Source organism: Bos indicus x Bos taurus, chromosome 4 (genome assembly GCF_003369695.1).
Source record: "Bos indicus x Bos taurus breed Angus x Brahman F1 hybrid chromosome 4, Bos_hybrid_MaternalHap_v2.0, whole genome shotgun sequence".
NCBI classification, from domain to species: Eukaryota; Metazoa; Chordata; class Mammalia; order Artiodactyla; family Bovidae; genus Bos; species Bos indicus x Bos taurus.
The window spans coordinates 114,273,174-114,300,101 of NC_040079.1; the positions used below are offsets into that span (position 1 = coordinate 114,273,174).

A 26,928-nucleotide genomic window follows, 5' to 3' on the forward strand; every position below is an offset into this window, starting at 1 on the left:
GTAAGGTAACAGTGATTTTTATTTTCTTTTGTTCACCTCTATTTTGTAATGTTTCTACACAGAACATATATTATTTATAATATGAAACAGTCTATTTGAAAAACCTAAAAACATTTTTCAATTAGATGGACCCTACAGGCTATAAAGTAGTGTCAAATAAAATATTAATTGTAAACATCACCTACCCCCTGGAAAAACACATTCTTCCCCTTTCTGTTTTGTGGATGCCTCTGATATTAGATTACACCCATTTCTGAACACGCTTAGTCTTGGTAAAGGAAGGAAACCATAAGAGGTTACATGGCAGAACAAAGTAAAAACTAGCACTTTTACTCTAGCTTTGGTTGAGATCATTAAACAACAGTAAACAACAGTTTCTAATGTAAACCACTACACTAGGCAACACTATGGAGAAGGCAATGGCACCCCACTCCAGTACTCTTGCCTGGAAAATCCCATGGATGGAGGAGCCTGGTAGGCTGCAGACCATAGGGTCGTGAAGAGTCGGACACGACTGAGCGACTTCACTTTCACTTTTCCCTTTCATGCATTGGAGAAGGAAATGGCAACCCACTCCAGTGTTCTTGCCTGGAGAATCCCAGGGACAGGGGAGCCTGGTGGGCCGCCATCTATGGGGTTGCACAGAGTCGGACACAACTGAAGCGACTTAGCAGTAGCAGCCAACACTAAGCATGATGTGATCCTCACAAGAAACCTTCTTCAATAAAACATGCATGTAAGTCAGATACATTCTCATACAGAAATCACATTTTTTTTAAGTTTCTGTTTGAGCTTACTATTCATCACAGTATACATCGTGAAAAGACCTCTTAGCAACAAAACAAAAAAGTGCATTCCTATCTTGTATGTATAGGCTTAAATATCAGGAAACAACTGGAATGAAAATTGAGCTTATATTAATATAGTCTAAGTCAATCAATTGTAAAAGTCAACATATTGTTATCCTATTTTAAGGTACAGATTCAGAATATACATTTCACAAACAATTCATTAATTTCCTTGCTATAATAAAAAGTGGAAAGACAAGACTACAAAGATGCCATCCTAAGTGTCCCATTTATTTTCCACAACCAAAAGTCCTGTTCCAGTTTTCATAAAGCTCTAAATCTTCAGGAGATACACTAGGTCGCACAGTTCTGAAAGCATTTTCAAAGTCACTGTAAGCTATTGGGCGAACTTGATCAGGTGTTATGGTGGCAATGTCAACAGCCTGCAAACTGCGAATAGGACCCAGAGATGCCTCCCGGCACAGCTGAGTCATGTCTGCCCCAGAGAACCCATCAGAATGCTGCACCACCAGCTCGAGCTCCTCCTCACTGAGGCAGCACTGCTCCTTGGACATCAGATTAACTACTATCTGTTTCCTGGCTGAAGCTTCTGGGAGGGGAATATACAGCCTTTTCACCAGCCTTCTCCGGGCAGCCTCGTCAATTTCTTGTGGCCGGTTGGTCGCTCCCACCACTAGAATACGGTCTTCAGAAGATGTGGCTGCCCCATCTAACTGAACTAGAAATTCGGTTTTTATCCTTCTAGAAGATTCGTGCTCACCATCTCCGCGTTGAGATAACAAGGAATCAATTTCATCAATAAATATCACAGCTGGTTGCTGACATCTTGCTACAGCAAACAATGCACGGACCATTTTCTCCCCTTCACCCACCCACTTGGAAGTCAAGGAGGAAGCAGAGATACTGAAGAATGTTGCCCCAGCCTGACTAGCAATGCACTTGCCAATCAGAGTCTTACCAGTGCCAGGAGGACCGAAGAGCAGAATGCCTTTAGGGGGTCCTCGTAGGCCAGTGAATATGTCTGGCCGCAACATGGGCCACACAACTATCTCCTTTATTGTGGTCTTGGCAAATTCCACGCCTGCGATATCTTCCCAATTTACTGGAGGTCCCTGATCCATAATCTCATTCATAATAAGTTCAATCATTCTGGGCTCCAAGTTTTTCAGACGCTCGTCCATGGGATGTGCTGGGTCTGCAGTACCTGCACCCTGAGGCTTATACTGCATCCCCCCACCCGGATCTCCCCCATCTTGCTTAGGTACAGGAGGAACAAACTTTCCAAATATCCCTCGGGATCTACCAGCCCCCAGAGACTTTTTCACTCCACCATATGAAGACCCTGATGCACGTTGGGGCTGGTGGTGCTTTTTCTGCTGATCTACCCATAACTGTTCCTTTGCAGTTTTAAAAGCAGGCAGGCTGCTCTCCCCTCTTTGGCCATTATCTTCTGTTTTACTAAAAGCCTTATTCAGTATTGGGGTGGAAAGTGCATCAATGGTGCCAGCACCATAAAAAGCTTTTTTGTCCCGTGCATTGTCACAGAAAGAAGGAAAACAAGACTGATTAGATGAGAACACATTGAGACCTATATTGCCTTTTACAAAGCTGTTATTTTCCTTTTTGACATTCCCAAATAATGGTTTGGCATGGAACTTTGCAAGGCCTGACTCACCAAAAGGTGCTGAGGCTACAGGACACGTCTTAGTGGTGTTATTGACCAGAGGTGGCTGGGCACTCTGAGGGCACGTCAAAGAAGGACCACCCTCTGGAAACTCTTGAGTCCTGTCAGCACTATGGGCTGAGTTAGTCAACAGGTTGCTCTCCCCAGAACCACCACAAACGCTAAATGTAGGAAGGTCAAAGACAGTGGCCTCTTTGTGGATGACTAGTGATGCATCAGCAGGCGCCAACAGAGAGTCTTTGGATTTCTTGCCAGCACGCATCATCTCCTGCACACTGCTCAGTTTGAACACATTATTTACTGACAATCCAGACTTCCATTTGTCACTGTCAGTTTGCTGAGATCTTGCAAGAGTTAAAATGCTTTCTGCATAGTTATTCAAGCCAGTTTCAACATTGTCAGAATCAATAACTGCAGAATATTTCTCTGCGTATTTTCTGAACAGTGTAGTAGCACAGACCTGGGAGATATCAGAGTTTGCCCATGCATACTGAATGCGGAGTATTTGCGCTCGGTAGGCATCTGCCTTCTGTCCAGGTGTACACGTACCAGATGTAAGTGCAAAGTAATTCTTCTGCCAGTCACTCAGGTGTACAGACCTGGAGCTGGAGGCCTGCATTTTAGAGGCTCTATGATAAATAACAAAGATGAAAAAAATTCAGTTTAGAAGGAAACAAAGACATAACACTTTAAACATACTTTTAAAATCTTTGCCCATCTTAAGGAAAACACACTGGACTTTTTATTTATAAATTTATAAAGAAAGGCTATTTATAGTGGAAACATCTATTTAAAACATTAAAGAGTTAATACTGCTCTGTTATGGGTTAAACTGTTTTAGTTATATAACAATTTTCCATGTGAATAGGAAAAACATTCACAAGGTTTAGAGGGTGGTGTTAGTGACCAGAGGTGGCTGGGCATTCTGAGGGCACTTCAAAGGACCGCCCTCTGCAAAGTCTTGGGTCCTGTCAGGGCCATGGGCCTAGTTAGTTAATAGGTCACTCTCCCCAGAACCACCACAAACACTAAATGCAAAAGATCAAAGACAGTGGCAGCAACATGGAAAACAATGGAACCAGAGATAAGCAAAGCAAAACAAACCAAGTCAAGCAGATAGGTGTAAGTCTGGTCTCTAAGGACAATCAGAGGAACAATGTCATGGTAGCTTCTTCCTATTGCTGGGCCATCAGTTTTATCTGTAAAATGAGAGAAATCATTGTGAGAATCAAGTCAAATAATGAATACGAAAATACCTGAAAATTACTATTTGCCTCTTTACTGCACAAATGCACACTGAGGCTGAGAGTTCAGAAACTTAAGTTGAGGTCACACAGCCATTGAGCAATGGTGCCAGAATTCACACATGAGCAGTTTCACGAAGTTCATGTCCACTTTACCCTGGACAAAATGCCCCTTCACAGTGCCACCAAAAGTCACAGATAACAAACATGAACAATTATCACATACTAAATGTTTCCAAGGATTTGGAACAGGTAGATGAGCACTTAAAACAGGATGCCCCAGAATCTCTCACCATTTCCCAGTTTCACAAGATGCTTTATAAAGCGAAGCTGTTGTGATGAAATGAGAACGAGTGGGTAGTAAGGTGCTTTATTTTAGATCTTTTTCCCCTCATGTTAGTCTTACAAGCCTCCTTACATTAAGTTAAAATTATTTTACAGAACTGTAGATGAATGTTGGTGGATGTGTAGAATTCACCTGACAATCCACAAGAAAAATGTGAAGAAAATGTTGAAGCTTCCTAAGGGTACTGCAGTGAAGTAAAAACCAAGAACTTTATGTATTTTAAATTTTACCTTCGAAATTACCTGTAAATATAGCTTAATAATCAGCAGGTTCTTTTGGTGCAAGAGCCATGCTTAATACAGCTTTCTCCCATGAACCCTACAAAGAACCAGTCATATTTTAAGTAGGTGTTCATAAACCTCTGTAATATTTTTGGAAAAAATAAACTTAACACTCAGAGAGATCCTAATTTGCTTACAGCTATAAAGTCAAAACTAGAACTGACATCTCGTGACAATTTATCCCTCTTTCCACTATTCCATTTTACCCTATTTTAATCCCACAATACGAGAAATGAGAAATTGCAAGAGAGGTGACTTGGAAGTCACTTACAACCAACTTTCTTGTTACCATGAACATCCTATTCCTCTCCCACGGCTTCATCCCATCTTATCATCTGCAACCCTGGGATTCTTCCAAAGTCTCAGCGTTCTAATCACTGTCCCCCCAGTTCCCTGCTCTTTCCTTTCCACCCTCTCCGATTTATTCAACATTCACCTCTCAAGTCTTCCCTTTTCCTTTCAACGCAATCATTCACCCAAGGACTACGGACACACAAACCAAAGACAGCTTGGCCAGTGCCCCTCAGCAGCACAGCCTGGTCCGGGGCACCGCTTCCTAGATCTCTACAACGGTTACTCGGCAGTGATGTGTGAGCTGCAGTCCCATCTGCTGGGGTTTTCCCTGCCTGTTGTAGGATGCGGTGTTGATCCAGACGGTAGGTGCTCCCCACCACACGGACCCTCCCCCTGAACCCGGAGGAGTGTCCCCGGGGACAGTGGTCACCCCGCTGACCGGGCTGCGGATGGCGGACCCTGCGGCGCTCACAGGGAGGGACCGCCCATTGCCCGCTGGCCCTGACCTCGGGTGCAGGCCCACCCTTCTGGCCCCAGGCCCGGCCCCGCCTCCCCCCGCGGAGCCTCCGCAGATCGCCGCCCGCCCGGCCCCCGGGACACCGCCTCCTCAGAGGCCGGCTCCGGACCCGCTGCTGCCGGAGCCTTACCAGCCGCGAGACCACACTCCCGGGTCGGCCTGCCCGCACGTGGAGCCACTCGCCCTTCAGCCTTCCCGGCCCCACGCCCCACCCCAGCCTTAGCCTCCCAAAGCTCTCCCCGCCGACCTGCGGCTTCCGAAAAGCGCGCGGACTGTGTGCGCCTGCGCACTGCTGCCGGTTCAGCCCCGCCTTGCGTGCGTGCGTGCATCCCGGCGTGCGTGAGTCTGTGAGACACTGAGAGCGCGGGCGGGGAAACGCTGTAGGCTTCCGGGGGCGGGGTCTGAGCTCGCAGTCCCGCCCCGGCCCCGCCCCCGTGTCTCCGTTACCAAGCTCTGACTAGCTCCCTAGGTAAGTTGGTCTGGTTATTTCCTTTGGGAACGGGACTCCCTCACACACATTTTTAGACTCAATCTGGGAGTTAGAATCCGCATCTCAGATCCCCCCGTCACTCAGGCAGCGCGTCCTTTTCTTCCGTTGGCCCTGGAGGACTTGCTCCTGGAAGACTGGGAAGCATGCCCTTCTTCCCAGGGACTGTCCTGGCGCAGAACAAGGAACGCAATACCCCTCACAGCCACCTCTGGGTATTCAGTTCAGTTCAGTTCAGTCGCTCAGTCGTGTCCGACTCTTTGTGACCCCATGAACCGCAGCACGCCAGGCCTCCCTGTCCATCACCATCACCTGGAGTTCACTCAAACTCACATCCATCAAGTCGGTGATTCCATCCAGCTATCTCATCCTCTGTCGTCCCCTTTTCCTACTGCCCCCAATCCCTCCCAGCATCAGGGTCTTTTCCAATGAGTCAACTCTTCGCATAAAGTGGCCAAAGTACTGGAATTTCAGCTTTAGCATCATTCCTTCCAAAGAAATCCCAGGGCTGATCTCCTTCAGAATGGACTGCTTGGATCTCCTTGCAGTCCAAGGGACTCTCAAGAGTATTCTCCAACACCACAGTTCAAAAGCATCAATTCTTCGGCGCTCAGCTTTCTTCACAGTCCAACTCTCACATCCATACATGACCACTGGAAAAACCATAGCCTTGACTAGATGGACCTCTGTTGGCAAAGTAATGTCTCTGCTTTTCAATATACTATATAGGTTGGTCATAACTCTTCTTCCAAGGAGTAAGCGTCTTTTAATTTCATGGCTGCAGTCACCATCTGCAGTGATTTTGGAGCCCCCCAAAATAAAGTCTGACACTGTTTCCACTGTTTCCCCATCTATTTGCCATGAAGTGATGGGACCAGATGCCATGATCTTCGTTTTCTGAATGTTGAGCTTTAAGCCAACTTTTTTATTCTCCTCTTTCACTTTCATCAAGAGGCTTTTTAGTTCCTCTTCACTTTCTGCCATAAGGGTGGTGTCATCTGCATATCTGAGGTTATTGATATTTCTCCCGGCAATCTTGATTCCAGCTTGTGCTTCTTCCATCCCAGAGTTTCTCATAATGCACTCTGCATATAAGTTAAATAAGCAGGGTGACAATATACAGCCTTGACGTACTCCTTTTCCTACTTGGAACCAGTCTGTTGTTCCATGTCCAGTTCTAACTGTTGCTTCCTGACCTGCATACAAGTTTCTCAAGAGGCAGATCAGGTGGTCTGGTATTCCCATCTCTTTCAGAATTTTCCACAGTTTGTTGTGATCCACACAGTCAAAGGCTTTGGCATAGTCAACAAAACAGAAATAGATGTTTTTCTGGAACTCTCTTGCTTTTTCCATGATCCAGCAGATGTTGGCAATTTGATCTCTGGTTCCTCTGCCTTTTCTAAAACCAGCTTGAATATCTGGAAGTTCACGGTTCACATATTGCTGAAGCCTGGCTTGGAGAATCTTGAGCATTACCTTACTAGCCTGTGAGATGACTGCAATTGTGCGGTAGTTTGAGCATTCTTTAGCATTGCTTTTCTTTGGGATTGGAATGAAATCTGACCTTTTCCAGTCCTGGAAGAAACACTTGGAGTAACAGGCAAATTTGGCCTTGGAATACGGAATGAAACAGGGCAAAGGCTAATAGAGTTTTGCCAAGAGAATGCACTGGTCATAGCAAACACCCTCTTCCAACAACACAAGAGAAGACTCTACACATGGACATCACCAGATGGTCAACACCGAAATCAGATTGATTATATTCTTTGCAGCCAAAGATGGAGAAGCTCTATATAGTCAGCAAAAACAAGACCGGGAGCTGACTGTGGCTCAGATCATGAGCTCCTCTGGGTATTAGGTTGGTGCAAAAGTAATTATGGTTTCAGACCTTGAATTTTAAATCATTATAACTAGGTTCAAACATATTGTGACTAATTAAAATAGGAACCATTGCAATCAACATGTTCTTGCCAACCAGAAATGTTTGTTTATTCCCATTGCATAAAAATCTGTACTTCGGGATTCAACAGACTCTTGGAAAGCATTTTCTGAGTCTTGCTGCTTGTGGAAGCATTTCCCCTGGAAAAAGTTGCTGAGATGCTTGAAGAAATGGTATTTGGTCAGGGATGAGGCAAAACTTCATAGCCCAACTTGTTTAACTTTTGAAGTGTTGGTTGTGGTAGGGCATTGTTGTGGAGAAGAATTGGGGCCTTTCTGTTGACCATTGCTGGCTGCAGCTTTGTAGTTTTGGGTGCATCTCATTGATTCTCTGAGCATACTTCTCAGACATGTTTTTGCTGGGATTCAGGAAGCTGTAGTGGATCAGATGGGCAGCAGACCACCTAACAGTGACCATGACCCCCTTTTTGGTGCAAGTTTGGCTTTTGGAAGTGCTATGGAGCTTTTTCTAGGTCCAACCACTGACCTGGTTGTCATATAAAACCCAGTTTTCTTCACACATTGCAATCTGAGAAATGGTCCATTGTTGTTGAATAGAATAAGAGAAGATGACATTTTAAAATGATGATTTTTTTGGGGGGGGGATTTGTAGTCAGCTCATGAGGTACCCACTTACCAAACATTTTTACCTTTCCAACTTGCTTCAAATGCCAAATGACCGTAGAATAGTCGACATTGAGTTCTTGGGCACCTCCTCATATAGTTGTAAGAGGATCAGGTTCAACGATGCCCTCAGCTTGTCATTGTCAGACTCTGATCAGCTTTCATGATGGCTCTCAATCGCTCATTGTCAACTTCTGATGGCAGGCCGCTACATTCCTCATCTTCAGGGCTCTCGTCTCCTTTGCAAAACTTCCTGAACCACCACTGCATTGTACGTCTGTTAACAGTTCCTGGGCCAAGTGTGTTGTCGATGTTGCAAGTTGTCTCTGCTGCTTTATGACCCATTTTGAACTCAAATAAGAAAATCACTCAAATTTGTTTTTTGTCTTGCATCATTTCCATAGTCTAAAATACATATAAAGTAAACAGCCAGTAATAATTCATTAGCAAAAAACATGAAGCAAAAATGAGCATGAAAATGGTGTATAATATAACCACATTTAAAAATGTATTCCAGTATCAAATGGCAGAGTTCAACGAAGTAAAAACCACACTTTTGCACCAACTTAATAGTTCATGCCATGAGTCACTTGAGAAGTGTGGAGTCGATGGAATGAGCTGAGGGGGTCACACAAAGGACCATCTTCCCACCTTCTCATCCTGCCATCATCCTACCTGGGCTCATCACCTCAGTGTCCCAAGGGCACACCTACAACCCCAGGAACCTGCTGACATACTCTGGTTTAAAGCAAGAAGGGGCCGCGCTGGGGAAGATCGTGCCCTCCTGAGCACCTCTCTCAGAGAGGAAAGAGAAGACACTCCTTGGGAAGCCACAGGGCCTCCTCCTCTCCTGCCTGTGGGCACTGCTTCTCCAGAAAGTGAGCGCCTGGCACCAGGGCTGGAGAAAACGACTGTGCAGTTCCTGGAGCAACTAACAGCACATGACATTGAAATGCAAGGCCTAAAGGAGTGTGAGATGGAACACTTCTTTTAGGACCTTTCTTTAAAAATTTTTTAAAGTGGAAATAAAATAAAAGGGAATGATTGGACAATACCTTTTAAAAATAAACAAGGGAAAAGGGTAGCTCACAATTCATCTCTTGGATTAGATAGTAACAAAAGACTTTTTATTGTAATTCTTCATAATATACTAAATAATTCACTAATTATTATAATTACCCAGAATAAAATGAAAATTAAAAACATTATCTTAAGACCAGCTTAATAGCTTTGTTTACTAGCTGTTTTTCTACTTGTATATTTAGAAATCATGTCAATACTACATATTTGGGTAATAGCAATTGTCAGTGATTTTCATCACCAAAGTTTTAGTGATAGCATTTTGGAGAATTTGTATTATATAAACCACCACCTTAGCCTCCTAAGAGTACTGTTCATGCGTGTGAGTGTGTGCTAAGTCACTTGAGTCGTATCTGATCTGTGCGACCCTATGGATTGTAGCCTGCCAGGCTCCTCTGTCCATGGGATTTCCCAGGCAAGAATACTGGAGTGGATTGCTTTGCCCTCCTCCAGGAGATCTTCCAGGCCCAGGATTGAACTTGTGTCTCTTGCGTCTCCTGCGTTGGCAGGCGAGTTCTTTACCACAGTGCCATCTGGGAATCCCATTGTTCACATATTAAAATTTCTCCAAGTGACTCTAGCGTTGCCACTTTACTTTTCACATTTGACAGAAAAGCATTTCCCAATCCAGTAGTTTTTTCTTCCTGCATAGTTGGCAAAAATCTAACTCAATTCCATGCCCTGTCTGAATTTCAACCTCCTCCTCACCTATAAAACAAGAATAAGCATCTCTAACCCAAAATGTTATTGTAAGAGTTATGGTTAGTATGAGCTCTAATACTTAAATTGTCAAAGCAGAAGCTTGCACATTGCAGACACTCAGCAGAAGCTGTGCTGCTGTATTATATTTATTGGTACCACTAGTGTTATTAGTGATATTTGGGGGATTCAAGCCCTAATCTAAAGCAAGACCTTTTCTGTTACAAATGGGATATTTTAGAATACTGTCCTAATACTTTAGCATAATTTGTAAGAGTGTAGTGCTTGAGCTAAGCAGGTCTTCCACTTTCCTCCTGAGACCATACACTGTTTTTTTTTTGTTGTTGTTGTTTTTCTGCTTAGTAAAAAATTTTAAACCTGCAAGGGAAGAAGTTTTCACTTACAGTGAACAGAGTGCAAGCTCTTGGTGTGAGGGATTCTGGGAGCTGGCCTCTCATTTTCATATTCATGAATATTATAAACATGATCAACAAATGCCAATGCACACTTCAGTAATCTCATTTGTTTTTAAGCAGAGGGAGAATATGACCTCAAATAATGTGCATCTTCGTCTGCCAGGAGAGTCACTTTAATTTTAAAAGTGGTGTGTTTGTAGATCCTGGGAAATGGATGTGGTGGAGGGGAGGTGGAAGCAGATGGAACAAGAGTCAATTCCTTCTGCGTGGGATTCCTGATTGTGGCTGGACTCTGACCAAGTTCCCACCTTTCACCTCCTTAACTCAGCATTCAGGAAGAAGGCAGAGTGAAAATTGAGGGTGGAGGGCATGGGTCCCTGCCTCCATCAGAGAAGTAAAGGGTGGGTGGACCTGGAGTGAATGAGACATGCAATTTCAGTAACAGGTTTTCCCTAGCTCACTGGATGAACCGTGAGGCTCTGACAGGCTCCCTGGCATCAGCAACATGAATGGAGCTGGTGAGTGGGGAGATGGGCCTCCCCTGAAATGAGTGGACAGAGCAGGAAAGGAACGACCCACTTCTATTGTTTTCCTCCTGAATCTACTGCCAACATGAGTCCATACCTCTGGCACTTCCAGTTTAATACTGTATGTTGTGAGTTGAATTGTATCCCCCCCTCTAAAAAAAACATACATACATCCAGTATCTGTGAATGTCACCTTATTTGGAAATAAGGTCTTTGCAGATGTAACTGAGCTAACCTGAGGTCATACAGGATTGAGATGGACCCTAATCCAGGGAACCGATGCTTCAATAGAGAAGAAGAGACAGAGAGAGAAGACACCCACCTGAAGATGAGGCAGAAGTAGGAGGTATGCAGCCACATGCCACGAACACCTGGGCTGCCAGAGGCTGGAACAGACGGGGAAGGATCCTCCGTGGGGCTTTGGAGGGAGTGTGGCCTGGCTGGCCTCTCCACTTCTGGATCCTGGCCTCCAGAACTCTGAGAGCAAATTTCTTTTCTTTTCAGCAGCCCTAGGAAGCTAACACAAGGTATTCTTTTTTTTTTTTTTTTCCAGTTTTCTGACACTTATTCCCTGGAATTTGAGAATTTTTATCTATTTATTTTTTAATATAAATTTATTTTAATTGGAGGCTAATTACTTTACAATATTGTATTGGTTTTGCCATACATTGACATGAATCCACAACAGGTGTACATGTGTCCCCCATCCTGAACCCCCCTCCCACTTCTCTCCCCATCCCATCCTTCTGGATCATCCCAGTGCACCAGCCCCGAGCATCCTGTCTCATGCATCGAACCTGGACTGGTGATTCATTTCACATATGATAATATACATGCAATGCCATTCTCCCAAATCATCCCACCCTCACCCTCTCCCACAGAGTCCAAAAGACTGTTCTATACGTCTGTGTCTCTTTTGCTGTCTCGCATACAGGGTTATCGTTACTATCTTTCTAAATTCCATATATATGCGTTAGTATACTGTATTGGTGTTTTTCTTTCTGTCTTACTTACCAGTTTCATCCACCTCATTAGAACTGATTCAAATGTATTCTTTGTAATGGCTGAGTAATACTCCATTATGTATATGTACCACAGCTTCTTATCCACTCATTTGCTGATGGACATCTAGGTTGCTTCCATGTCCTGGCTATTGTAAACACTGCTGCGATGAACATTGGGGTACACGTGTATATTTCAATTCTAGTTTCCTCGGTGTGTATGCCCAGCAGTGGAATTGCTGGGTCATATGGCAGTTCTATTTCCAGTTTTTTAAGGAATCTCCACACTGTTCTCCATAGTGGCTGTACTAGTTTGCATTCCCACCAACAGTGTAAGAGGGTTCCCTTTTCTCCACACCCTCTCCAGCATTTATGGCTTGTAGACTTTTGGATCGCAGCCATTCTGACTGGCGTGAAATGGTACCTCATTGTGGTTTTGATTTGCATTTCTCTGATAATGAGTGATGTTGAGCATCTTTTCGTGTGTTTGTTAGCCATCTGGATGTCTTCTTTGGAGAAATGTCTGCTTAGTTCTCTGGCCCATTTTTTGATTGGGTCATTTATTTTTCTGGAATTGAGCTGCAGGAGTTTCCTGCATATTTTTGAGATTAATTCTTTGTCAGTTGCTTCATTTGCTATTATTTCCTCCCATTCTGAAGGCTGTCTTTTCACCTTGCTTATAGTTTCCTTTGTTGTGCAGAAGCTTAAAGATCTAAATGTAAGACCAGAAACTATAAAACTCCTAGAGGAGAACATAGGCAAAACACTCTCTGACATAAATCACAGCAGTATCCTCTTATGATCCACCTCCCAGAATTTTGGAAATAAAAGCAAAAATAAACAAATGGGGCCTAATTAAAATGAAAAGCTTCTGCACAACAAAGGGAACACATGGTGTTCTTATGCCAGAGGGGCTGGTGCTAGGTGATGGAGGCAGAGTCCAGATCCTGACCCCACTACTCATAATCTACCTCCAAGGACTGTGGGGGGATAAATGCAGCTGACCTCTAAGGCATCGAGGCCAGAGCCCGACCCCAGGAAACAGCGCCCAAGTGATAGGTGTGGTTATGGGCAAGTCCTTTGCCAGACATGGGTTGCACAGATTAGAGCTTCTCACAGAAAAATAACCCATGCTGTTGGTGGTATTTCTACCGTGTAATTTAGCCAGATTCTCTTATTTTCATAGACTGTTGGAATCTCAGATACAGAAGAGAGATTAAAGGTCACGTACTGTAGTTTTCAGTCTCTTGGAGGTGTTTCCCCCACTATTTCTCAACTGTTGATTTTCCTGTCTCCAGCCAGCACCCACCGAGAGGAGCATTTACTGACCTGTGAGAAATCACATTCTATTTGCTGATAAGTTGACTTTTCACATTGAAAATAACTGTCCCTTTGTGTCACTTGCTGTTTGAGGCACAGACTCTTCATGTCAGAGTGAGGGTAACATTTGAAGACAGTTACCAAGTAAGGCCTCTCTGTGTCTTTCCCAATAAAATATTCCTCCATTTTAACACTCCTCATTGTGACTTGGCTCCTCTCTAATGCCTGGAGATGTCGCTGAAACTTGTACTCTGTTCACCTGTGCTGAATAGAAATGCAGAGACAGAGTTTTGGGTGAAGCAGAAAAGAACAGGTTTATTGTTTTGCCAGGCAAAGGGGACCATGGGAGGCTAATGCCCTCAAAATTATGTGTCCTGCCCTGGACGGGGTAGTGAGGAGTCGTGTAGTGTTCAAGGACAGGGTGTGATCAACTTGTGGACATTCTTCCGGTGGGCTGGTGGTGAGGTAATTAGGAGTCAGCGTCATCATCAGGGACCTTCTGGTTCCCTCTGGTCTGGGTTCCATGTGCTTGTGAGCAGCACACAGTTAATTTCTCTCACCTGGTGGGGGTCTCAGCCTCTGCAAAACAGCTCAAAGGACATGGCTCAGAGTATTAGCTACAGTCCTTGAGGAAGAACTAAAGTCTTTGACTTTGTTTATTGCCTAATCTATTATCATTTTGTCTTGCTTGAGTTTTCCTTTCTGTATTTTCTCACTTCTCTGAATAAATTTATTCTTAGACTAAAGTTTTTCTATAGACAAAAGGCAGGTGGAAGACATGTGTGGGGGTCTGTTCTGGGAAGGCCTCATAGGGTCTTGCTCTTATCAATGGCAGGGTCCGGATTTGACTTCAACATTCTGGACATTTTTGGAGTCTTCTGTATATGGGGTGTATATGTATAGTCTTCTATATATGTCATGGGTCTTCTCTATATGAATCCATTGTTCTTTTCTTCCTCCTTTCTTCTTTCCTCAACCATCCATTTTGCATCTCTACCTGTGGAATCACACTCAACTTTCTCCAAAATGATAGTTCCAAATTTATCCAATTCATACAAGCAACTTACTCTCACAGTACTTTCTTATTTTTTCTACTATTTATGACAGGTGTAGGTGATGGCAGGTGATACAGGAATACTGAAGAAATAAGTACTGATATCAAATGCAGTTTTAAAAAAAGCAAAAAATGTTCTTATATATTTGGAGATTTCCATGATTGAGAAAAGCAACGAAACAATTCTTCGATCAAAAAGCCATTAGGCAAGCTCCATTCCTTTCCTCGAATACAGGCCTTCTGAATAAAAGACCAGCAATATTTGTTGCTAACCTGGACTCTCAGGTTAAGGGGCACAGGTGTGAAGTCAATGGATGGTTGGAACCTGCTTCCTCTGGGGTCTTCCTCCTTATCCCTTGGGATAATCAGCTCACCTCTCCTTTGTTTTCAATTTATTAGTTTTTAATTTAATTTTTATTTTCTACTGAAGCAACTCACTCCAGTATTCATGCTTAGAAAATTCCATGGACAGAGAAGCCTGACAGGCTACTGTCCAAAGGGTCGCAAAGAGTCAGACATAACAGCATGAGCACACAGATAGTTGGTTTACAATGTTGTGTTTGTTCCAGATACACAACAAAGTGATTCTGATATACAGATTCTTTTCCAGGTTCTTTCCCATATAGATTATTACGGTTCCCTGTGCTATAAAATGGGCTTTCCAGATGTCTCAGTGGTAAAGAATCCGCCTGCAATGCGGGAGACCTGGGTTTGATCCCTGGGTTGGGAAGATCCCCTGGAGAAATGAATGGCTTCCTACTCTAGTATTCTTGCCTGGAGAATTCCATGGACAGAGGAGCCTGGTGGTCTACAATCCATGGGGTTGCAAAGAGTTGGGCACTAATGAGCTATTGAGCACACACACACGTGCTGTGTAATAGGCCCTTAAGTTTATCTATTTTCTATATAGTAGTGTATATATTTTAATCCCAAACTCCCAGTTTATCCCTCTCCCTTCCTTTCCCATTTGTTAACCATAAGTGTGTTTTCCGTGTCTGTTTTGTAAATAAGTTCCCCTGTATCATCTTTCTGAATTCCACATGTAAGTGATCTCATATGATACTTGTCATTCTCTTTCTGACTTACTTCACTTAGTATGATCACTTTTAGGTCCATTTATATTGTTGCAAATGTCATTATGTCATTCTTTTATAGAGCCGAGTAATATTCCTGCCTCTTTTTTTTTTAATCTTGGCTTTTCTACAAATTCCTCCTGTGTCAGGCATGGAGTCAGCAGGAATGAGATTCTCTGTTGTCAGGAAATTTGGCTGCTTTCTGCATTTTAGGGAGGAGGTATATGATTCCAGGAGGTATCTTAGGTCTGATATAATAAGAGTTATGTATTAGGTCTATGTCCCTGGCTCCTGACACAGAGCTCCTAAATCCTCTGGATTCTGTGGGTATCAGGAATCTCTTTCATTCTAGGGAGGCTACTCCTGGCAGGTCCACAGACAGAGTAAAGATGGAGGTAGTCACCATAGTGAGAAGGGGGGAACCTTCAGCACCATCCCATTCCCACCTCCAGTGGGGGAAGGGGACCAGAGACTTGGGTTAATCACAATGGCCAGTGATTTAATCAACTAGTGATGTACTGGAATCTCCATGAAAACTCCTAATCCATAGGGTTTGGAGCACTTTCACATTGGTGATGGCATCACTGACTCGATGGACATGAGTTTCAGCAAGCTCTGGGAGTTGGAGATGGACAGGGAAGCCTGGCATGCTGCAGTCCATGGGGTCACAAGGAGTTGGACACGACTGAGCAGCTGAACTGACTGACTGACTGAGCACATCAGGCTGCTTGGAGAGCCGTGCCCTCGAGGGAGTGGGGGTGGGGAATGGAAGCCCCCACTCCCTCCCCCTGCCCCACCCTATGTCTCTCTGCTATCTGGTTGTCCCTGAGTCGGATACTTCATGTGAAACTTGAGGATGCAAATAAAGTAACTTCCTGAGTTCTGTAAACTGTTCTGGCCAACAGCGGATCCTGACAAGGGAGTGGTGGGGACCCCCAATATATAGCAGGTCAGGTAGGAGGCCAGGAGGCCCGGGCTGGTAGTGAGGTGAGGGTATTTGAGGGACTGAGCCCTTAACAGATGGGGTTGGATGCTGACTCCAGGCAGTGCTGTCAGACAGGTGGGAAACTGCTGTTGGAAAACAGTCCATGTTTTTGGTGCCAGGAGGGAAAACCCTTTCATCTGTGGACCGAAGTGTCATAAGCAAAAACAGATTTCTTGGCATCAAGATGTTAGGTGTGTACAGATGGATCTAGGATTTTCCCAGTGCTAATTGGAGGTGCCTGTTATCAGGAGATGCTAGCTGGTTCCAGGGCCAGCAGTGGTCTGTGCGCTGCATCCTGAAACTGGATTGGTTATGAAGATGCTGCACAGATGGGTTAGGCTGCACAGTGCAGACCTTCAGAAACTTCCCCACATTGGGCTGTTTGGGGATTGCCTGGTTAAGGTCAGGGTCCAAGACTCTACCCTGGGAGGCAAAGATGGGCTTTTCCCAGAAGGGAATGAAAGTTCCTCACTGCCAGTTATCCTGAGAAATGTCTTATCTGGGCAAGAGACAGCACACTTGGAATTGAATGGCTAAGACAGTGTGAATCCCAGACTGCCATGTTCCAGACCTCATGCAGAAAAGTCACTAGACCTCTTTCTCATCTGTAAAATGGGAATAATAGTTGATAACTTTAAAATAAGTATTAAATAAGTTAATATTAAAATATTTACAACATAGAGACCATGCCATGAGGATGTGCGTTAAATAAACTGGGAGGAAGTATGTCCATCTGTTCCGAGGCTAGGTAATTTGGGGTTTGATCACTGTGCTATGGAAATGCCTAGAGAGGTCAGGGGTGGGGGGAACTGCCACGAGTTAGCTAGAAATGAGCCAGAAGTGGGCAAGCTGCAGTCTCTCCTGGGTCTACATTCCAGCTGAGGTCTGAGATTCCCTGACACAAAGACCCAGCCTGGTCAGTGGGGACCTCTTCGTTCATCCACCAGCTTCCTGCTCCCTGTCTGCCCATGTCGCCCGGCAGCATCTCTGCTGTCACCTGCTGCCCTGTCTCCTGCCTCAAACACAAATCTGGGTCGTCTTTCCAAAGTGCATTTGTGGATTGGCTCAGTGGAGCCACTCCCAAAGGCTGCGGGCTGCGGCTGCGGCTGCGTTGGTGACTCAGGCCCCACGTAGGGGGCCCTGCAGCAATCTTAACTCCAGAGCACACTCGGGGCAGACAACCTCACTGTACGAGGCAGGCACCTCGGCCTCCACACTGTGATCTGAGCTCAGAGCACCGCCCTCTGTGGCTCCTGACGTGGTGGCACCAGTGGGTCCCCGTGGCCCATCCCACGTCCCCACGCTGTGCTGGAGGCCAGGTCTGTCCACTGATGGGCAGAGAACAAATGACCTGACCAAATGAGAGGGGGACCACATGGCATCTGATGTGTTAACAGATTTCAAAAACACAGATAATTCAACTACATGCATGTAGACCTCAGAGATCTATAAAATTTAAATAGCCCTAATAATAATTCAAGGTACCATTCTGAGAGTGTTTTTGACAATTCTATAGTCTCCAAAGAATAAAAACTTGTCTTGGGATTAAAATATATGTGTTTCTAAGAATAAAAATAGTTTCAAATAAAGATCAGTTATTTGGACAAAAACTGCATCTTCCTGATATTTATGTGTAAAGAGAATCTTCAGGTGTTTATTAGTCATGATACCACAGGGCAGGTGGACTAATCAGATGAGGAGACCAAGGCCCCAGAAGTCTTTCTCACCACACCAGCAGAATTTGATCTCTGGCTGTGTCTTGATTCTAAATTTACTGATATTACTTTAGAAGTTGAAGTCATTTCCAAATAAAACTCATGTTGTTATTACATAAAGAACAGTGACTGACATATACTGCATGCATATGTGCTAAGTCGCTTTAGTCATGTCCGACTCTTTCAGACCCTATGGGCCATAGAGTGCCAGGCTCCTCCGTCCAAGGGATTCTCCAGGAAAGAATACTGGCCTGGGTTGCCATGCCCTCCTCCAGGGAATCTTCTGACCCAGGGGATCAAACCTGCATCTCCTGCATCTCCCGCATTAGCGGGCAGGTTCTTTACCACCAGCACCACAGGGAAGCCCACCAGACATATACTAGGCAATCCCTAAATGCTTGTTGACTAAATAAATGTCATTTAAAAATATCCGGGAACGTCATATCTTTAGCTGTTTTGAAAGGATAAGTCCACGTTATAACAATCGATTTTCTACGGTATAGAACAAGATGCTCATCAGACACAATGCGCATAACACTTCACACTGTTTATTAAGCATTAAGCCACATGACAGGACAATTTAAACACCACAGGTATATATCCCATAATCATAGATCACCCTGGACGATATTTCAATAAGGCTTTACCCCACTGACAACTTCAAAGGCATAGAAACATGTGATTTTTTAATCAACAGAAGTCACAGCCAAATAATGGAGAAAAGCTATATTCACTGAGGTTAACTTGTAGCAAATAATATTTCTTCATTGATGAGTGGCTGAAAAGGTGCAATCATGGGATTCTTTCTGGATAACTCTGGGGAAAGACTGAAGGCAGGAGGAAAAGGGGATGACAGAGGATGAGATGGTTGGATGGCATCACTGGCTTGATGAACATGAGTTTGAGTAAACTCCGGGAGTTGGTGATGGACAGTAAAGCCTGGCGTGCTGCAGTCCATGGGGTCACAAAGAGTCAGATACGACTGAGCCACTGAACTGAACTGGAGAAGCATGTGCCACATACAGGCTGGGTTCCAAGGAGCTGGGCTGATACAGTTTCCTCTCATCCCAGTCTTCAGATAATTTCAATTTTTGATCTCTACAGGGGAAAAAAAGAACAGGAACATATGGCTATGTTTTAAAAATGTGAAAGAATTTTGTATACGCCTCCCTGGAACACAGAGAAGGAATATACTTTCTCCATCTGTGAAACAGAAAAGAGTTTGAACTGGAAGAAATGAGGTTTTATTGCCAGTCTGGCTTCTCTATGATTGTTGTTGTTTTGTTGCAAAGTTATGTCTGACTCTTTTGCAACCCCATGGACCGTAGCCCACCAGGTTTCTCTGTCCATTGGATTTCCCGGGCAAGAATACTGGAGTGGGTTGCCATTTCATTCTTCAAAGGATCTTCCTGACACAGGGATTGAACCCATGTCTCCTGTGTCTCCTGCACTGACAAGTGGATTTTTTACCACTGAGTCACCTGGGAAGCCCCTTCTCTGTGATACATTTTACTAATGCCAACTAGAGTCTTGGCCCCATTTCCTACCTTATGTGGAATAGGGTAGTTCCTTCTTTCCTTCAGAACTGTGACCATTGCATTTGATATAAACTTACATAAGCACAAGGGGCTTCCGCTGTGACTCAGTGGTAAAGAATCTGCCTGCCAACGCAGGAGACAGGGGATTGATCCTTGGGTTGGGAAGACCCCCTGGAGGAGGGCATGGCAACCCACTCCAGTATTCTTGCCTGGAGAATCCCATGGACAGAGAGGCATGATGCACTGAAGCCCATGGGGATCACAAAAAGTCAGACATGGCTGAGCACGTGTAAACATAAGCACAAGTAAAACCAAGGTATTAAGATTTTCATCACTTTAATTAATCTGACTAAAACATATATGCATTGTGATTTACTATTGTATCCTGCATTTTTTAAAAATTTACTTTCTGTTACCTTTGGAATTGATGGCAAGTATAGTGAAGGACAGGGAAGCTCAGTCCAGGGGGTCACAGAGCCGGACATGATTTAGTGACTAAACAACAAATAACGACTTCACATGGGCTTCCCAGGTGGCGCTAGTGCTAAAGATTCTGCCTGCCTATGCAAGAGACAGGAGGCCTGGGTTCGATCCCGGAGGGAAGATCCCCTGGAGGAGGGCGTGGCAACCCACTCCAGTATTCTTGCCTGAAGAATCCCCATGGACAGAGGAGCCTGGCGGGCTACAGTCCATGGGGTCGCAAAGAGTTGGACACGACTGAAGCAACATAGCTCTTGCACACATGCATAGTAACTCCAGGGTAACTGTTTTGTCTATCAGAGACCTGTCTCTGCTTAGATGAGTTTTCTGAGCTACAGTCTCCTGTGTTGTTCCAGGCATAGGGGAATAAGACATGATAAGATACACAAACACAGAGTCGCAGAAATGTTCCTCTAGAGTGTTTGCCTGTGTGGTTTTGCTTTGAATTTATCTTATTCCCCCTACATACACACACACCCCCACCACACACAGAGATGTTTATTGTGGAGCAGTGGAATAATCTGGAACTATAGGCCTCTTCCCAGCGCCTTCCCGAGATGCTCAAGCTGTAACTGGGGTGTTGCTCCCTGAAGGGTGATCCCTCAGCTTATGAGCAGCAGCCCTTTAGGAAAGGGGTTTGCCGAGCCAGGAAAAGGACCTGATATTTCAGGACACACACTGACAGAGGGGTCTCTGACCTCTTGGGCCAGAAGCCTGGGATGGAGCTCTCACATAAATTAAATGCAATATTTAACTTCTGATTTTTTTGAGCACTACACAGCAGTCCCCAACCTTTTCAGCACTGGGAACTGGTTTTGTTGAGGACAACTTTTCCACCAACCATTTGTGGGGGGATGGTTTCAGGATGATTCAAATGTGTTTCATTTATTGTGTACCTTATTTGTATAATTATTATATTAGCTCCACCTCAGATCATCAGGCATTAGATCCTAGAGGTTGAGGACCACTGCGCCTATAGTATTAATATCTCAGGTACTCATAATTAAAATTAAGAGCCCAGAAGATCAAGTTGTATGCACTCAGCAAACTAATTCCCTCACACATTTAGGTTTTGCATCCCCTGTTGATGATGACAGATGGGCATAAAGCAGAAAATGAAAGAAAGAAAAGTTGGAATGAGGATGCAATGGCTGGAGCATGAACAACCATTTTGGGCCATAAGACAGATGTTCTATGTTGATGCTAAAAATAGCAGGGAAGCAAGAAGGAAGGATCCTGAGATCCTGATGATTCTTGAAACCCCACTCTTGCCCCTTGATTGCCTTTCTTTAAACTCTTTTTCAGTTCAGTTCAGTTACTCACTTGTGTCCGACTGTTTGCAACCCCATGAATTGCTCTTTTCAGAGAGATATAAATCTCTTATTTGCTTAATATAAAAAAGAAGGAAAAGCAGAAGCTCCTACCACCTACCTCCCCCAAGTGGGGCAAAAGGAAAAAGAAAGAAATCAAAGTGGTGGAAAAACTCCAATGGAATGACATTCATAAAATAACCTAATGCCAAGGCTCTAAAGATCCTTGCAGTTCAACAGACATTATTCCAACTTGTTGTCAATGCTGTGTTTGTGCAGATGCTTTTCTTACAAGTCACCTGCCCACTGTCTTCAGGGTTTCTATAACTGATGCACAATAGTTTAACATTTTCTTTCTCTAAATCAACATGAACTTGGTCCTTTCTGACAGCAAACCAGCAGTCATGTCAAATTCCTTTTTGAGTGTTTTCACCCATTTTCATTTATCTACCATTTGCCAGTTTATAAGTTGCTATGATTATAAGTTGGGGGAACACTAAAGAAAGCTGAGGGGATATTACAGAGATGCATGACTGACAGTCTCAAATAAAAGAGTACAAAGGAGAAATCCATCAAAGTTTCTAAAGACTCCCTATGTGGTATGTTCCCTCTACTTCTCCAGACCAGACAGGGCTGGTTCTCTCTCCCTCTCTTTAGGGTGGAGGGAATTCGGCCCCACAGGGCGGCTTACCTGCCTTTTCCTCCCCCTGTGCTCTTAACACTGTGGCCGCCATCTCCTGGATGTGCTCCCAGGCCAGCTGTACGTGGGCCAGCTCCACTGTGCGTGAGCAGATGGCGAAGCGCAGCACGAACCGGTCTCTCAGGGAACAAGGGACCAAGTGGATTTTTTTGGCACTGTTTATGCTTTCCAGAAGAGCTTCGTTCAGTTTGTTGGAACCCTGCAGATTGAGAAAGGCAGTACTCAAATCTTTGGAGGCTCAAATGTGCAACACGAAGCCAGGTAGATGTTGGGTGATACAGTCCCAGGTCAGCGGGAGAGCCACCTCACCACAGGCCTTTCATTCACAGTCATAAAAAATTCAACTAAGTAACCGTGACGTGGGCCCGAGAGAGGGCTGCCTCCCCTGCACAATTCCTCCTGTTCCAGCGCTGCCAAAAGGTGAGCCTTCTGTGACCCAGGTTTACAGAGAAAAAAGGAAGCTTCCTAGACTGTCACCTGTAAGTTGAAGAGCTTATCAATAACCTCAGATATGCAGATGGCACCACCCTTATGGCAGAAAGTTGAGGAAAGTGAAAGAGGAGAGTGAAAAAGTTGGCTTAAAGCTGAATATTCAGAAAACAAAGATCATGGCATCTGGTCCCATCACTTCATGGCAAATAGGTGGGGAAACAGTGGAAACAGTGGCTGACTTTATTTTTCTGGGCTCCAAAATCACTGCAGATGGTGATTGCAGCCATGAAATTAAAAGATGCTTACTCCTTGGAAGGAAAGTTATGACCAACCTAGACAGTATATTAAAACGCAGAGAATCAACAAAGGTCCGTCTAGTCAAGGCTATGGTTTTTCCAGTAGTCATGTATGAATGTGAAAGTTGGACTGTGAAGAAGGCTGAGCGCCGAAGAATTGATGCTTTTGAACTATGGTGTTGGAGAAGACTCTTGAGAGTTCCTTGGACTGCAAGGAGATCCAACCGGTCCATCCTAAAGGAGATCAGTCCTGGGTGTTCATTGGAAGGACTGATGTTGAAGCTGAAACTCCAATACTTTGGCCACCTCATGCAAAGAGCTGACTCATTTGAAAAGACCCTGATGCTGGGAGAGATTGGGGGCAGGAGGAGAAGGGGACGGCAGAGGATGAGATGGTTGGATGGCATCACCGACTCAATGGACCTGAGTTTGAGTAAACTCCAGGAGATGGTGATGGACAGGGAGGCCTGGCGGGCAGCCGTTCATGGGGTCGCAAAGAGTCGGACACGACTGAGCGACTGAACTGATGAGCTTAAACAGCAGAACTGTATAATGGCACCAGGGAATGGAAACATACAGAAGAAATCTCACAATACAGTAAGTGTCCTGCATACGAACCTTGAAGTTGTGAAATTTCCAAGATGAGAGTGTGCATTCACTCTCACGTCAGCGTGTGTGGTGCACCGTGTCGCGTGCCTGCATGCTCTGCAGGCTGTGCTCTTGGGTCCTTTGCTGCACAGTCGTGGGTACAGTGCAGTAGGTGAGTGAAGTGAAGGTCACTCACTCGTGTCTGACTTTTGCGAGCCCATGGACTATACAGCCCACGGAATTCTCCAGGCCAGAACACTGGAGTGGGTAGCCTTTCCCTTCCCCAGGGGATCAGAGTGTGGCAGGGAGGTATCTTTATTTCACGCCCAGGAAGTCTGGAAGCAAGCACAGAAGCAGTGGCGCTACACCTGGGCCTACCGTGCTGTTCAAGCTCCTGTACTATGAGATCAGAGAGGTTTTCTCTATGTTTTATTTTTTAATGTAATATTTGTGTGAAAAGTTACAAACCTATTACAGTACAGTGCTCTATAGCCGATTGTGTTAGCTGGGTGCCTAGGCTAATTTCACTAAACCTACATACAGACTAAACTCAGTGAATGCATCCTCGCAATGGAACTCCTTCCTATGTAGGCAATTGCTGTGTAGAAAATGAAGCGTTGATAGTCAGCTTCTGGCTGGAGTGTTGGAAAACTGTCCTTGAACTATGGACCGAAGTACCATCAGTGGCCCCCCTCTGGAGGGGAGCAGCCCACCAGCCTTGGACGGGGGGCCGGGGGCCCGCGCCCCACACCGAGAGGACCAGACAGGGGGCATGTGTTACAGACTGGGGGCCGTGCCCCTCCCGTCTGGTCGGTCCAGTTCCCCTTCGCATCCCCGCCCACCTCTCAGCCTTCGTTCTGTCCCCAGGCAGTCACTCCAGCCCCACATGCCTCATGGTTGATGTAGAGGGCCAGCACGTGGGGCCAGCATGGGAGACTGTCCTGTTCTTGTCCATCTTGAGAGCAGGGAGCACAGTGGGAAGAGAAAAGTCCTGGTCGGCCGGAGGTGGGACCTGGGCCTCACGTCTCTGCAGTCTGCAGGTCGCCGACTGGCGTGAGGCTCTGACCAGTGGCCTGTGGACAGCGTGTGGGCCCAAGGCCACCTAGGAACTGCTGCTGCACACCAGATCCAGTTAGGGCCGGTTCCGCTCCAGGATGAGGGTGAGAGGGTGGGAATGATGCTTTGAAAGGATGGAACTTCACCATAAAGACGTAACGGAAGAGCAAACGCCTGAAAGTGCCAAACGCAGGAAATAAAAGCAAGCAACTCGGAAAAAACTTTGCTCACCATTTTCAAATGGATCGGACAAGATTTGTTTTCTACTAAACAGACGCAAAGACAGAAAGCAGTCTGAGGTGTAACAACAGTAGCAACAGCAGAGACTTGACATCCAGAGCAGACGGCAACTGGGCAAAGAAAAGCAGCAAGATGGTAGATGCGGAGGCAGGAAAGGAGCGATAATGCCTGCACAGCATGCTTCCTGAAAGAGAAACTGGATTCATGCAATAGAAGTAACAAGTTTCACAGAAGAAACATTTCGCTTTCTGAGGAGCCCCTAGGCTTGCAGGGCGGGAAGGGACATGCAGGTAGGTTTGCCCAAGTAAATGGGGAGGAGAAAATAAAAGTCTTGACTTTGACAACATGGTGCTCGTTGAAAGAAGCCAGTCACAGAAGCCAGCACAGTGATGATCCCGTTAACACAAATGTCTGGAGCAGACAGATCCACAGAGAGAAGTAGATCCATGGCCCTAGGGATGGGGCTGGGGCTTCTCTGGGGGAGAATGAAGATGTTCTCAAGCTAGACTGTGGGGATGGCGGTGCAACCCCAGGGACAGGCTAGACATCAAAGAAATGTATACTTTATATAGACAGAGAGTATGGTATGGGGATGATATCTCAATAAAACTGCAAAAAACTAAAAAAATTAAAATCCTTCAGTAACACTGGTGGTAAAAACAAAAACAACTGCATGATGGCAAACACATCACAGCACATTTTCTGTGAACACCAGCGCAGACGGAATCACAACTCTGCTCACCCTCTGGGCCCTGCGCCTAGCACCAGAGGAGACTTCTGCCCTCCTGCGCTCAGCTGTGTGTGTGATGCCCTGCCCTCCTGTGCTCAGGTGTCTCTGTGATGCTCTGCCCTCCTGCGCTCAGCTGTGTGTGTGATGCCCTGCCCTCCTGTGCTCAGGGGTTTCTGTGATGCTCTGCCCTCCTGCGCTCAGGTGTGTGTGTGATGCCCTGCCCACCTGTCCTCAGGTGTCTCTGTGATGCTCTGCCCTCCTGTGCTCAGGTGTGTGTGTGATGCTCTACCGTCAGGTGCTCAGGTGTCTCTGTGATGTTCTGCCCTCCTGTTCTCATGTGTGTGTGTGATGCTCTGCCATCCTGTGCTCAGGCGTGTGTGTGATGCTCTGCCCTCCTGTGCTCAGGTGTGTGTGTGATGCCCTGCCCTCCTGCACTCAGGTGTCTCTGTGATGCCCTGCCCTCCTGTGCTCAGATGTCTCTATGATGCCTTGCCTTCCTGTGCTCAGGTGTCTCTGTGATGCTGTGCCCTCCTGTGCTCAGGTGTCTTGTGATGCTCTGCCCTCCTGTGCTCATGTGTGTGTGTCATGCCCTGCCCTCCTGTGCTCAGGTGTCTCTGTAATGCCCTGCCCTCCTGTGCTTAGGCGTGTGTGTGATGCCCTGCCCTCCTGTGCTCAGGTGTTACTGTGTGAGGCTCACAGCCCTCTGACAGCTTTTGTGTCAGGACTCTACCCTCTTGCTTCCAGGTTTTTGCATGAGTGGTTCTCAGCAGGCCTCAAAGCCTGAAGAATCGGTGTGGGGAAGGAAAGGGGAAGACCAGGGCCACGTGTGGATGGGCAGCACCTTAGCAAGGCAACTGAGTCCATGGTGCTTTCTCCTGCCTCCCTTTATGTACTTGAACATGGAGGCCTGTGGACAGGTTCGAGTCTGCAAATGGCAAGATAGTCAGAGAGTGGTCAGGGCGTTAGAGCTAAGGTAATGGCTTTCTCCACACGAGGCTGGTTGATAAGGGCCTGTGTGAGCAGTGCCCCTTGGCACCTGTGGAAAACATGGTTGTGATTCTCAGCACACGTGCCTGACACCCTCAGATGGCAGAACCACAGAGCCCCAGGGAACAGCGCCCCTCAAACCCCTGTTGCACCAGCAGCTGGGGGGCATACAGGGTGCAAGTCAGCGGGTCCCAAGTGAGCCGGGACTGGCTCCTCGCAGGCTCCCAGGTGATGCAGTGCTGGTCCAGGGACCACGCTTGGGCCGGTGAGCCCATGCATGGCTGAGTTCTTCAGGGATTCCAGTGGTACAGCTGGATTGACGGGGAAAATGTCCAGCACTCTCCCCCCAGGTACACACGGGCAGGGAGTCCGAGTACCAGGGAGAAGGGTGGGGGTTGTGGGAAGTCAGGCTCGGGAGCTGGGACCAGCAGACTGGAGAACTGGTGGGGAGCAACGCAAGGTCTCTGGGGAGCTCAG

At 45.8% G+C, this 26,928-nt stretch overlaps 2 protein-coding genes across 9 annotated transcripts in view; both read right to left on the bottom strand.

The window, feature by feature from the left end:
- Positions 1 to 1,058: 1,058 nt before the first annotated feature.
- FIGNL1 (fidgetin like 1) lies at positions 1,059 to 5,505 on the bottom strand. Of its 6 annotated transcripts, none has more exons than XM_027540253.1 (4): positions 5,423 to 5,487; positions 4,326 to 4,401; positions 3,598 to 3,692; positions 1,059 to 3,122 (listed from the first exon to the last, which is right to left on the bottom strand). In XM_027540253.1, the coding sequence occupies exon 4, from the start codon at positions 3,110 to 3,112 to the stop codon at positions 1,079 to 1,081; it is 2,034 nt and encodes a 677-aa protein (XP_027396054.1). In that variant the 5' UTR covers positions 3,113 to 3,122; positions 3,598 to 3,692; positions 4,326 to 4,401; positions 5,423 to 5,487; the 3' UTR covers positions 1,059 to 1,078. The 6 variants fall into 6 exon arrangements, with proteins under 6 accessions (XP_027396054.1, XP_027396052.1, XP_027396053.1 ...); XM_027540251.1 differs by lacking the exon at positions 5,423 to 5,487 and adding an exon at positions 5,306 to 5,409; XM_027540252.1 differs by lacking the exon at positions 5,423 to 5,487 and adding an exon at positions 4,801 to 5,157.
- Positions 5,506 to 18,620: 13,115 nt separating this feature from the next.
- Positions 18,621 to 26,928, bottom strand: part of DDC (dopa decarboxylase) — a 104,727-nt gene continuing 96,419 nt past the window's right edge. For all 3 annotated transcript variants that reach the window (XM_027540257.1, XM_027540258.1, XM_027540256.1), the window contains 2 exons: positions 22,114 to 22,321; positions 18,621 to 19,192 (listed from right to left, as the gene is read on the bottom strand). In XM_027540257.1, the coding sequence (XP_027396058.1) occupies positions 19,179 to 19,192; positions 22,114 to 22,321 (222 nt within the window). In that variant the 3' untranslated portion in view covers positions 18,621 to 19,178. The remainder of the gene's footprint in view (positions 19,193 to 22,113; positions 22,322 to 26,928) is intronic.